The sequence below is a fragment of the Protobothrops mucrosquamatus genome, unplaced genomic scaffold (assembly GCF_001527695.2).
Source record: "Protobothrops mucrosquamatus isolate PMUCROS unplaced genomic scaffold, P.Mucros_1.0 scaffold2029, whole genome shotgun sequence".
Lineage (NCBI taxonomy): Eukaryota > Metazoa > Chordata > Lepidosauria > Squamata > Viperidae > Protobothrops > Protobothrops mucrosquamatus.
In genome coordinates, this window is record NW_015388138.1 from 30,631 (window position 1) to 41,625 (window position 10,995).

A 10,995-nucleotide genomic window follows, 5' to 3' on the forward strand; every position below is an offset into this window, starting at 1 on the left:
GGAGCTTGTTAACACAAATTTCCCTCTTCCCGGAAAAGGACTCAGTCTTAGAAAACCATCGGCTTTACCAAAATCCTAAAAAATTCCATAGTTATTCACCATATGCTTCCATGACATTACAGATACTTTGTTAACACAAGATAAACTATATGTCAATGCTACTAACATCGGATGTTCTTGCTTTGACAACATATGGAGATGCAGCTATTTTCCTTCTTATGTTTTACTCTTAGAATTAGAATTAGAATTAGATGATACCGGGTGGGTGGAGGAGGAATGTGCATGAGAGTTTAGTTAGACATAACAATATTGTAACTAGTGTGAGAACCAAGGTTTTTTTGAAATAAGAGATGATAAGAATTGGCGGGTTGAAGAACTGGAGGGAAAGCCGACATTTCAAACTAATTGGAGAATGTGATTTATGACTGTGAATTAGAGGAGGGAATTGTGTTTTGATACTATGTGCTCAAGGGAGGGGAATTCAGATTTTGGCTTTGCCTATGTACGTGCCGATGCTATGCTGCTCGAATAAAGATTCTTTAAAGTAAACAATGCCTCGAAGTTCTTTGAAGAATTTTATCTGTCGGAACCATGACACTATAAGCAGGGACTTTCCAGATTATACATAGTCCAGGACATACAACCATCACTGAGCCCCAAATTTCTGTTGCTAAGCAAGACAGTGGTTAAGGGAGTTTTGCCCCTTTTGCGACCTTTCCTGCCACCGTTGTTACATGAATCACTGCAGTTTTTAAGTCAGTAACACGGCTGTTATATGAATCTAGCTTCCCCATTGACTTTGCTTGTCAGAAGGTTGCAAAAGGGGAAATCACCTGATGCTGGGACACTGCACCAGTCATAAATATGAACCAGTTGCCAAGCATCCCGAATTTTGATCACATGTAACAGAGGTCCCAAACCTTTTGGGGACCAGGGACCAGGTTTTTCCGTGGACCGGAAGATGCATGATTTTGTGTGCTGCCTGTATCTCGTGGATGGGACTTTGCTTGTTTGTGCGGACCGGTTGCTGGCATGCCGCGGCCCAGTACTGGTCCACGGACTGGAGGTTGGGGAACCCTGACATATAACCATGGGGATGCTGTAATGGTCATACATGTGAAATATGGTTATAAGTCACATTTTCAGTGCTGTTTGAATGGTCCCTAAAGAAATGAGTGTCAAGGACTACTTTTACAACATATATAATCTGATTGGCAAATGAATCAGTTTTCTGGGTTCGGATAAAACATAAATTATATGTTTTTGTCTTTGCATGTTAACACACATACACATGCATTAATTATTCTTAGTATTTTCTGTGAATGCAGCTTTTGGATCTCTGGGCCTTTGCTGAGTAGAAATGCAGCCCCCCCTTCTCTCCAGTCCTATCCTTGAGTTTTCAGAAAACTAACCTGGTGTGAATCTGCTCTTCCCAGTGGGGATCCCACTCCTGTCTCTCTTTACCTCCATTTCAGCTCATTGCAGTCGCCTTCCAAAACCATGGAAAGCATAATAGATGTTATGCATCTTGATCACAAATATAGTTCTTTTAAGGAAACTTTGGACAGTGGCAGAAGAATAAGGGAAAATACTACTTGGACACAGTTTAACTGGGATAACCCCAAGTTGGCCGAAAATGCAGAAGTGTAGCCTTGGTTCTCACTGCTGACTTTTGGTATAATGTGGGAAGTCAGCCCCCCAGAGAAGGAAATATTAAAAGGGCAAAAAAATATGTTTCGTCCAAGGATCTTAAAGAGGCAGGAAAGCATGCCCAGTTTTCTTAATAGCCCCAGGTCTCCCTTCCCCAAGCAGAAACCAGCTCTATAGAGATGCAGATGTAAATCCAGGGAGCTAGGAGATTAAGAAGACAAAGACCTAAAATCTACATACCCCATCCAAACTCTAAGAGTCATCAGCCCCAGGGAAGCAGGATACCGTATGACCTTTGAACATAATAAGATTGACCCATCACCATCAGAATACCAGAAAGGCACACTCAGGTCAAAGTTCATGCCACAGGAACATCTCCAAACAAAAGGCTCCAGAGGGTATAAAAACCCACTCCCTATATGTGTTCAGCCCTTTTTTTCACTTCTCTTGCTGCCAGAACCATTTTTCTGTCTGGCTCTCCTCTCCAATAAACTACAACCTTCTTCCCAAAGCAGTTGCCATATTTATTTCCAGCTTGGATGAACCACGATGAAGACTTTTCTTTCAACAGTACCAATAAAGGAGAATATTTGTAGCTCAGGATTGAAATGAGGGGTCCTGGGTGCTCTCTGAGCTTGCTGCTTTTCTTGCACATGTTTCATGATCTAAACTAGGTAACATGGACTCAAAACAGATTACTACAACCACATGGAATCAGCGTAGCACACAAGCCAACTAAAGCCCTTCAAAACATCCTTAGCAAACCAAAAGACCCAGCAACCCAGAAGAAAAAAACAAGAGTCCACTACAACAGAGGCCTCCAACCTTTTGAGCACAAGGGACTGGTTCCGTAGACAGAAATTTTTCCCACGGACTGGAGGGGGCATGGTTTCACATGCTGCCTGCAGCCTGCAGATGGGGCTTCTCTTGCTTGTGCGGCCTGGTTTCTGTCATGCTGCAGACCAGTGCCAGTCCATGGACCAGGGGTTGGGGACCCCTGATCTACAACACACAATGTAAGGACTGCAACAACTACTATGTTGGACAAACAGGCATAAGACTGGCTGAACGCATCCACGAACACCAACTGGCAGTCAAAAAGCATGACGAAAATTCTTTAATTTCACAACATAGAGACAGATTTAACCATAGTTTCAATTTGGGAAAATATGACAATCCTAGACCAGACCAAATCCCAAAATGCCAGAGAATTTCTAGAAGCCTGGCACTTTGAGAAATCAGCCATCAACCGACACATAGACATGAACAACATATATAGACTGTGCAAAAGAGACAATCAACCAGCCCAAAAGAGAAAAAGATTCTAGTACCTCTCCACCAGTAATCAGCACTCAGATCAATTAACTCCAAGGTTAATTTTAGACCGACAATCTACTAAGCAATACCCCAATCAAGAAAATGCCACAGAGCCATTAGCAAACAGTTCAACCAAAGAATCTCTAAGACTGCCCCCCCATCCACCCAGTCAGGCAAGACACCACAATATAAACTGTCAGAAAACTGCACCCCTTCCTAGCACTGAGGATGTTACTGTGGGAAGTCAGCCCCCCAGAGAAGGAAATATTAAAAGGGCAGAAAAATATATTTCCTCAAAGAATCTTTTAAAAAGGCAGAAAAACATGCCCAGTTTTCTTAATAGCCCCAAGTCTCCCTCCCCCAAGTAGAAACCAGCTCTGTAGAACTGCAGATGTAAATAATCCAGGAAGGTTGGAGCCCTCCAGCTAGAAGCTTAGGAAGACAAAGACACCTAAAATCTACATACCCCACCCAAACTCTAAGACAGGACATAATAGGATTAACCCACAGATGCCAGACTCAGGTCAAAATACATGACACAGGAAATACAAAGCCTCAAACAGAAACAGGAAACAATTTTAAGAGCCCCAGAGGGTATAAAAACCCACTCCCTACATGTGCTCTCTCTCTTTTCTTCCAGAGCCATCTTTCTGTCTGGCTCTCCTCTTCAATAAACTGCAACCTTCTTTCTAAAGCAGTCACCATGTTATTTATTCCCGGCTTGGACTGAACCATGATGAAGACTTTTCCTTCAACAGTACCTAGTTAGGGTAATGAAACGTCTGCAAGAAAACAAGCAAGCTCAGAGTACACCCAGGACCCCTCATTTGGTATAATGGTCAAAAATACCAGCCCAGAAACATGGGAGACTGTGAATTCTGTCTGGCATGAAGCCAATTGAGAAAGTGTGGGTCAGACCCTATCTCTCAGCTCTAGGAAGAAGACAGGGACAAACATCTTCTGAAAATGTTACCAGGAAAACTGTAGGGGAATTGTCCAAGCAGCCTCCAAGAGCCAAGATGGACTTACAGCAAAAAAGAAAAAAGCACAATCAGGATATTTGCTTGCCAAGATACATTCACCCTAACAAGAATATAACTAAGGATGACTTAAGCTGGACTCACTCAAGGATCAGGTGTAAACAAAGGCAACACTGGGGGCAGAGTGCAAAAGGGAGATTGCCTCGGTGTTTTCATGTTGTGGTTGGGTGCACACTGGAGGCTCCGTGGTTCAGTGCACATTGGAGTAATGCCACACCTGGAATACTACATCCAGTTTTGGTCAACACATTACAAAAAGATTCTGAGACTTTGGAAAAAGATCAGAGAAGAGCAACTAAGATGATTAAAGGCCTGGAGACTAAAACATAAGAAGAACGGCTGCAGGACTTGGGTTTGGCTAGTCTAGAGAAAAGAAGGACTGGGGGGGGCATGGTAGCAGTATTCCAGTATTTGAGAGGCTGCCACAAAGAAGAGAGGGTCAACTTATTTTCCAATGCACCAGAGGGCAGGACAAGAAACAATGAATGAAAACTAATCAAGGAGAGGAACAACCTGGAATTAAGGAGAAACTTCATAACAGTGAGGACAATTAACCCATGGAACAGCTTGCCTTCAGAAGTTGTGGGTGCTCCATTACTGAATGTTTTTAGGAAGAGACTGGACAGTCACTTGTCTGAGATGGTTTAGGGTCTCCTGCTTGAGCATGGGGTTGGACTAGAAGACCTCCAAGGTCCCTTCCAACTCTATTCTCATTGATTGATTGATGGCTGTTTAACAAAGCGAAGCAAACATGCCTTCTGAATGCAGCCTGAAGACTCACCATGTAATAGAAGACAATCTTGTCCTCCGTCTCATCACCTCGGTTAAGGATGTAACGCACCCGAACTGGCTCACGGTGGCCGCAGCTTAGAGTCTCTGACGCAGGCTCGATATGTAGGTAACTTTGGCTTGGAGAAGAAACCGCATTCGCTGTGTGAAATGCCTCATTGTGCTGGGGTGTAACCCAGTAGATGCTACCACACTGAGAACTGACTTGATACATAGCCTGTGAGGAAAAGCACAGATTTAGAGAAATTAGGTGAGAGGCTGGCTGAGAACATTTCATTGGCAGGGCCGAGAGAAATGGGCAATTCAAAAATGTGACAGATGGATGGATGGATGGATAGATAGATAGATAGATAGATAGATAGATAGATAGATAGATAGATAGATAGATAGATAGATAGATAGATAGATAGATAGATAGATAGATAGATAGATAGATAGATAGATAGATAGATAGACTGTAGATATACAATAGCTATTCAATAGATATAGATAGATGATAGATGATAGATAGATAGATAGATAGATAGATAGATAGATAGATAGATAGATAGATAGATAGATAGATAGATAGATAGATAGATAAATAGATAGATAGATAGATAAAAGGGGGATAGAGAAATGATAGACATATATGATATGTCTATCATATATGTCTATCATATATGAGAGATACAGAGAGATAGCAAGAGAGAGGCAATCAAAAGTCAAGAGGGGGGCTGTGACTCTGTGCTGGAAGCCACGCTCCATTTGTTTTACCTTGTCACACACAAAAAAAACCCAAAAGCAGTGGGTTCATTGACTTGGTTGCAGCCAGCAGGCCGACTTTCTCAATTTCATTGCATGTAAAAACAGATGTGCCTTTGCGTAGTAGTGGTTTCCCTCTTGACTTTGTTCACCCCTCTGCAGACATCCCATTTGATGGTCCATCAAACTGTAATTCTCCTCCCTACAGACAATGGGCCAGGTTGGTCAGAGAGGAACACTGCCCCTATCCCAGTGGAATGGAATTGTCAAGGATGAAACTTTGGCAGCTACGTACCTCTGGGTTTCAACTTGCCTTTAGATTAAGGGGCGGAGGTGTTACTTTCAAATGGGTAAGAAGGAGAAATGAAACTTCTTCAATTTATCTGAAGACCATGGGAGTCTGAAGCCTTGTCAAGGACACCAGAACAGGTGTGCATTTGAAGCAGATGGTTCCCCTAACAAAGCAAACTTGTTGATATGGATTATATAAGACGTTGGGGGTTTGGCTGGGAAAATTATTGTTTCAGCCTACGAATTGGTGCTGGAACCTCAGAGTTAGTTTTGCTTAGAGAAAACCATGCAGTGTATGCAATAAACAGTAAGATTTTCAGAAATGGGATGAACCTGGAGTTTTATTTGGATTCTCAAGCTGGATGTTGACAGGAATATTCCTGACACCTGGCAAGTGAGATGAAAACAGGCTGTGAAGAATCAAAATGCTCTGCGGGAAAGGGGGGGTGGGGTTGGCTTAGAAAGCACCCAGCCCAGGCATAATGGAAAACCATCATCCATGGACCATACAGGTGATCCTTGGCTTATGACCACAATTGAGCCCAAAATTTCCATTGCTAAGTGAGATAGTTTCTCACCACAGTTGTTAAGTGAATCACAGCAGTTTTTCAGTTAGTAACACGGTTGTTAAATGAATCTGGCTTCCCCAATGACTTTGCTCGTCAGGGGTTCACAAGCGGTGATTACATGACCCCGGGATACTGCAACCATCATAAATCTGAGCCAGTTGCCAAGCAGCTGAATTTGGATCACGTGACCATGGGGATGCTTCAACGGTCGCAAGGATGAAAAACGATCATAAGCCCCATTTTTCAGTGCCGTTGTAACTTTGAACAGTCACTAAACGAAGGGTGGCAAGTCAAGGACTATCTGTATAAGGGCCATAATTCTTGTCTCTTCTTCTCCTTTGCACAGATTCTACAGCCAGGTTCCCCTGCACATCCATCTCCTTTGACCCATCGTCACTCTTCCTGCCCTCATTTTCCCAGCTCCCTATCCTTTTGCTTGCAAAGTTCCCCCCGCAACAGGCTCTGCCTTTAGCATACACCACCTACTTAAGCAGTGAAGGACTCAAAATCTAGTTTTTGCGGAAGGGAAGATCCCTTGCAGCTCTTTTATCTACGATCTACTGTAGAACTGAGCAGAGTCAGTTCTGTTCCATGCCTGGACAGGAGACCACAAAGAAATCTTCAAGTCTGTGGGTTAGGCTGGGAAGTTGAAAACACATCTGGGAATAAAGCCACAGGGGACCTTGTCTGCTATGGAAATGACAGGGCCTGTGCAGGTGAATAAGATGGAAAATCACATTAAAAGGAGAAAAAAAACAATGAGAAAAGAGAGATAGAGAAAAAAGGGGGGGAGGGAGCCCTAAGTCCTTGACACCACTGAGAAGCTATTTTTTTTTCATTTTTTAGAGAATTTGTATGTCATAAAATACTGCTGTCGCAAACCGAGGAGACTCACCTTAAGAGTCAAAAGGTCACGTCTGAAATCGGTGGTGTCGATGGAAAATTGGGCTCGCCCCTCAGCATCCGTCACTTGAGTCATCTCCTGGTGTCTTGACAATATCAAAAGCTGCACTGTTTCATTGCCCATAGGCAACTCGGTACTGTCTACCAGCTTCACCTGCACATGAAAAACCGCAACATTTATCCAGTTGGCTGCTGCCGGAGATTTCAGTATTTACAAATGCAATTTCTCTCTCTGCCTTCTCTTCAGGAACGCAAAGCTTCCCTGTCAATCCATGCTAATTTTTCCCATAACTAAAACTCTGTGGAAAAAGGGGAGAACAGAGGGAGGGACTAGAGCCCAGGAATAGATTTTTTTTGTGCTGCAGCTGAGAAAGAAAGGGAAATATTTCTAAACCCAAGCAAGAAGCCACTGAAGGATAGCATTACAGGTTGGTTTGATAAACGGATTTTTTTGTTAGTGAAAAAGAGCTTTGAGAGCTTCAAAGCAGAGCATCCGCAGGGGATCACAGCAATAGCCATTGCACTTAGACATATATACGGCTTTACAGCACTCTCTGGACAGTTTTACAATGTCAGGTTGTTGCCCCCAATAATTTGGGTCCTCATAAAAGTCAATCTAGTGGCTGCCACTATGCAAAACCCTGCCCCTTTTTAAGGGCACTGAGACATGATTCGGGTTGCCATCTTGACATTTTTGGGCCTACCACCATCGCTTCCGTGGATACCCCTACTTAATAATCATGCTAATGAACAAAGGTTGGAAAGTTCCTATTGTAAACTTCTATCTTCCTTCCCTCCCATCTAGATACCTTTTCCTCCCTCCCTCCTTTCTTCCTCCTGTAGGGAGTCAGCACCCCCCCTCCCCCACCAGAGAATGAAATAGGTTGGGGAATATTAAAAGAGACAGGATAGAATATTTTGCCTAAAGGAGAAATGGAGAAAAATCCCAACAAAGACAGAAACCAGCCCCAGTCTTTCTGCCTCAAACAGAAACTGAAGGGGCTGCCCTTTAGAAATGCAGATTTGGTGATCCTTTCAGAAAGACTGGGGCCAATCTATTCATAAGCAAAATGCCTTCAGCCCCCACAGCTGGTGGGATTAAGAATTTACATTCCCCCACCCAGCTCCAAGGACAGGACATGACCTCCCAGCCACAATAGGAGTCAGGCAACAATAATGAGAATAGCAAAAGGGCACACTCAAGCTCAGGTCAAAGTACATTTCACAAGAACAGGCCTCTCAAATGCAAAGCCCAAAGAAGGTATAAAAAAACCACAATTTCTCAACTCCATTTTGTCAGCTGTCCCAGAACTGCATGCTGTTGCTGGTTCTGCTCCTCAATAAACAAGAACCTTCTTTCCTAAGCAGCCTCCATTTTATTTCCAGCAACTTACTCCTGGCTTGGAACTGGACCTGATTTTTTGTCTAACACTCCCTCCCTCCCTCCTTTGTCTGAAATGGTATAAGATCTCCTGCTTGAGCAGGGGAATGAACTAGAACAGAAGCCCCCAACCTTTGGGGCATCAGGGACCGGTTCCAAGGAGAGAGGTTTTCCATGGACCAGAGGGAGTGTGGTTTCACATGCTGCCTGCATCCTGTGGAAGGGGCTTTGCTTGTTTGCACAGCCCAGTTTCTGGCATGCCGGGGCTTAGTGCCAGTCCACGGAACTGGAAGACCTCCAAGGTCCCTTCAAAGTCTGTTATTCTGTATTCCTAAATGCTTTTACCCTGCATTTGATCATTCGAGCTCAGAACAGCTGGCCAGCAGCTGTTGGGGTGAAAAAATGGCATTGCAGCAGACTGAAGGGGCTGGCTGGGCTGATATGTCCTAAATCCAGCTTTACAGAGAAATCATAGCTCCCATCTTACCTTCACAACATAGGGAATGCCGGGTTTATAGTAACGGTCTGGGTTTTCAAAGATAACTTTGCTCACTGTGGATGTGATCTCAATGGATTCTGTGCCATTCGATTCCACCCCTGTTGAAGAGAAATGTCGTCTGAAGAGATTTCTCTGTTCCCTTCCTCTCCAAATTCCCAAAAACTTCTTGTCACTGGAGTGCCAAGAAGCCTGACTTTGATGGATATTTGCTCTGTGTTTATGGATTTCTGCTTCGGACAAGGGGTTGGAATAGATGATCTCCAGGATCCCCCCTCCCCATGTGCAGATTTCTCTAACATAAGTCTCTCTGTTGGTTTTCCCAAAGGTGCTTTTTCAGGAGGCAGCAGGACTCTCTTGTTTTTCTTTGAAGACATTTTGCTTCTCATCCAAGAAGCTTCTTCAGCTCTGACTGGATGGTGGGGAGTGGAAGGATTTATATTGCTTGAAGACAGCTGGTCATTTGCATTCTTTTAGAGAGTCATTGAGGCCACTTGGAGATGTATCTATGTCGTCAGGGTCACATAAGTAGTGGGTGTGAAAATGGGTGTGGAGACTTCTTGAGTAGTGCACCCATTTGCACCACTCAGGTGACCCTGAGGACACAGGTAAACCCTCCAAATGGCTTCAACGACTCTCTAAAAGAATGCAAATGACCAGCTGTCTGCAAGGAGTATAAATCCTTCCATTCCCCACCATCCAGTCAGAGCTGAAGAAGCTTCTTGGATGAGAGAAGCGAAACATCCTCAAAGAAAAACAAGAAAGACCAGTTGTCTCCTGAATAAGCATCTTTGGGACAGCCATGACCTGGATGACTGAGAACCTCCATAGACATCTCTCTGTTGGTTTTTAATTTGGCACTTGCTAGCCCTTTAAAGGTTTCCCTGTCCAATCGTCACCAGCTCAAGGGGGCGTCATCTCCCAGGGAGTCTGTGTTGTCTGAGAGGTGCTTCCATCCTCATATGTCCAGCACCAAAGTATGGAACACAGTAACCTTTCCTGCTGAAGTGATACCCATTTTTCTACCTACATTTGCATGCTTTCTAATTGCTAGGTTGGCAAGAGCTGGAGCAAGGACAGGAGCTCACCCTGTCCTGCGGTGCTCGGGTCTCAAACCTGGGCTGTCAGTCTCATGGTTCCAACAGATGATACTGTTCAAAGAACTTCGAGGCATTGTTTACCTTAAAGAATCTTTATTCAAGTAGCATGGCATTGGCACGTACATGGTTGAAGCCAAAATCTGTATTCCCCTCCCCTAAACACATAGTATCAAAGCACAATTCCCTCCCCCAATTAACAGTCAGAAATCACATTCTCCAATTAGTTTGAAATGCAAACCTTCCCTCCAGTTCTCTAAACCGCCATTTCTTATCATCTCCTATTTCAAACAACCTTGAGGAATACTCTACTGCGATGTTGTTATGTCTAACTAATCCCCATACACATTCTTCCCCCTCCCTCCCCCCCAGCATCATCTAATTCTAACTCTAAAAGTAACACACAGGTTAAAGGGCTGTCAGACTCATGGTTCCAACAGCAAGGGAGCTAAAGAGGAAAAAATTGAAAGCTTTCTTAGAAGGATGTTTTAGCAAATTTTTAGGGGGTTCGGGGATAGGCAGGGGGGGCATGGGGGATGCCTCTCCGAGGCCAAGGCCAGACCTGTCTGAGGGGCGCGGCATTAGAACGGTGAGGGAGGAAGTTGGGGGGTTAGGGGAGGGTGGTTTGATCAGGACGGTCAGTGGGAGGGGCAGATATGGCGGGAGCAGAGGACCATATCGGGTTTTGGGAGCACGCACACGCTGTTTACAAGCTTGT

At 44.1% G+C, this 10,995-nt stretch overlaps 1 protein-coding gene across 1 annotated transcript in view; it reads right to left on the reverse strand.

Moving 5' to 3' along the window:
• The window catches only part of LOC107294634 (alpha-1-macroglobulin-like), a gene marked incomplete at its 3' end in the record, with an annotated part of 65,396 nt that overhangs the window by 23,613 nt on the left and 30,788 nt on the right, over positions 1-10,995 (reverse strand). The window contains exons 9-11 of the mRNA XM_029285658.1: positions 9,172-9,281; positions 7,296-7,457; positions 4,789-5,013 (exon numbers count right to left, since the gene is read on the reverse strand). Of these exons, the coding sequence (XP_029141491.1) occupies positions 4,789-5,013; positions 7,296-7,457; positions 9,172-9,281 (497 nt within the window). The remainder of the gene's footprint in view (positions 1-4,788; positions 5,014-7,295; positions 7,458-9,171; positions 9,282-10,995) is intronic.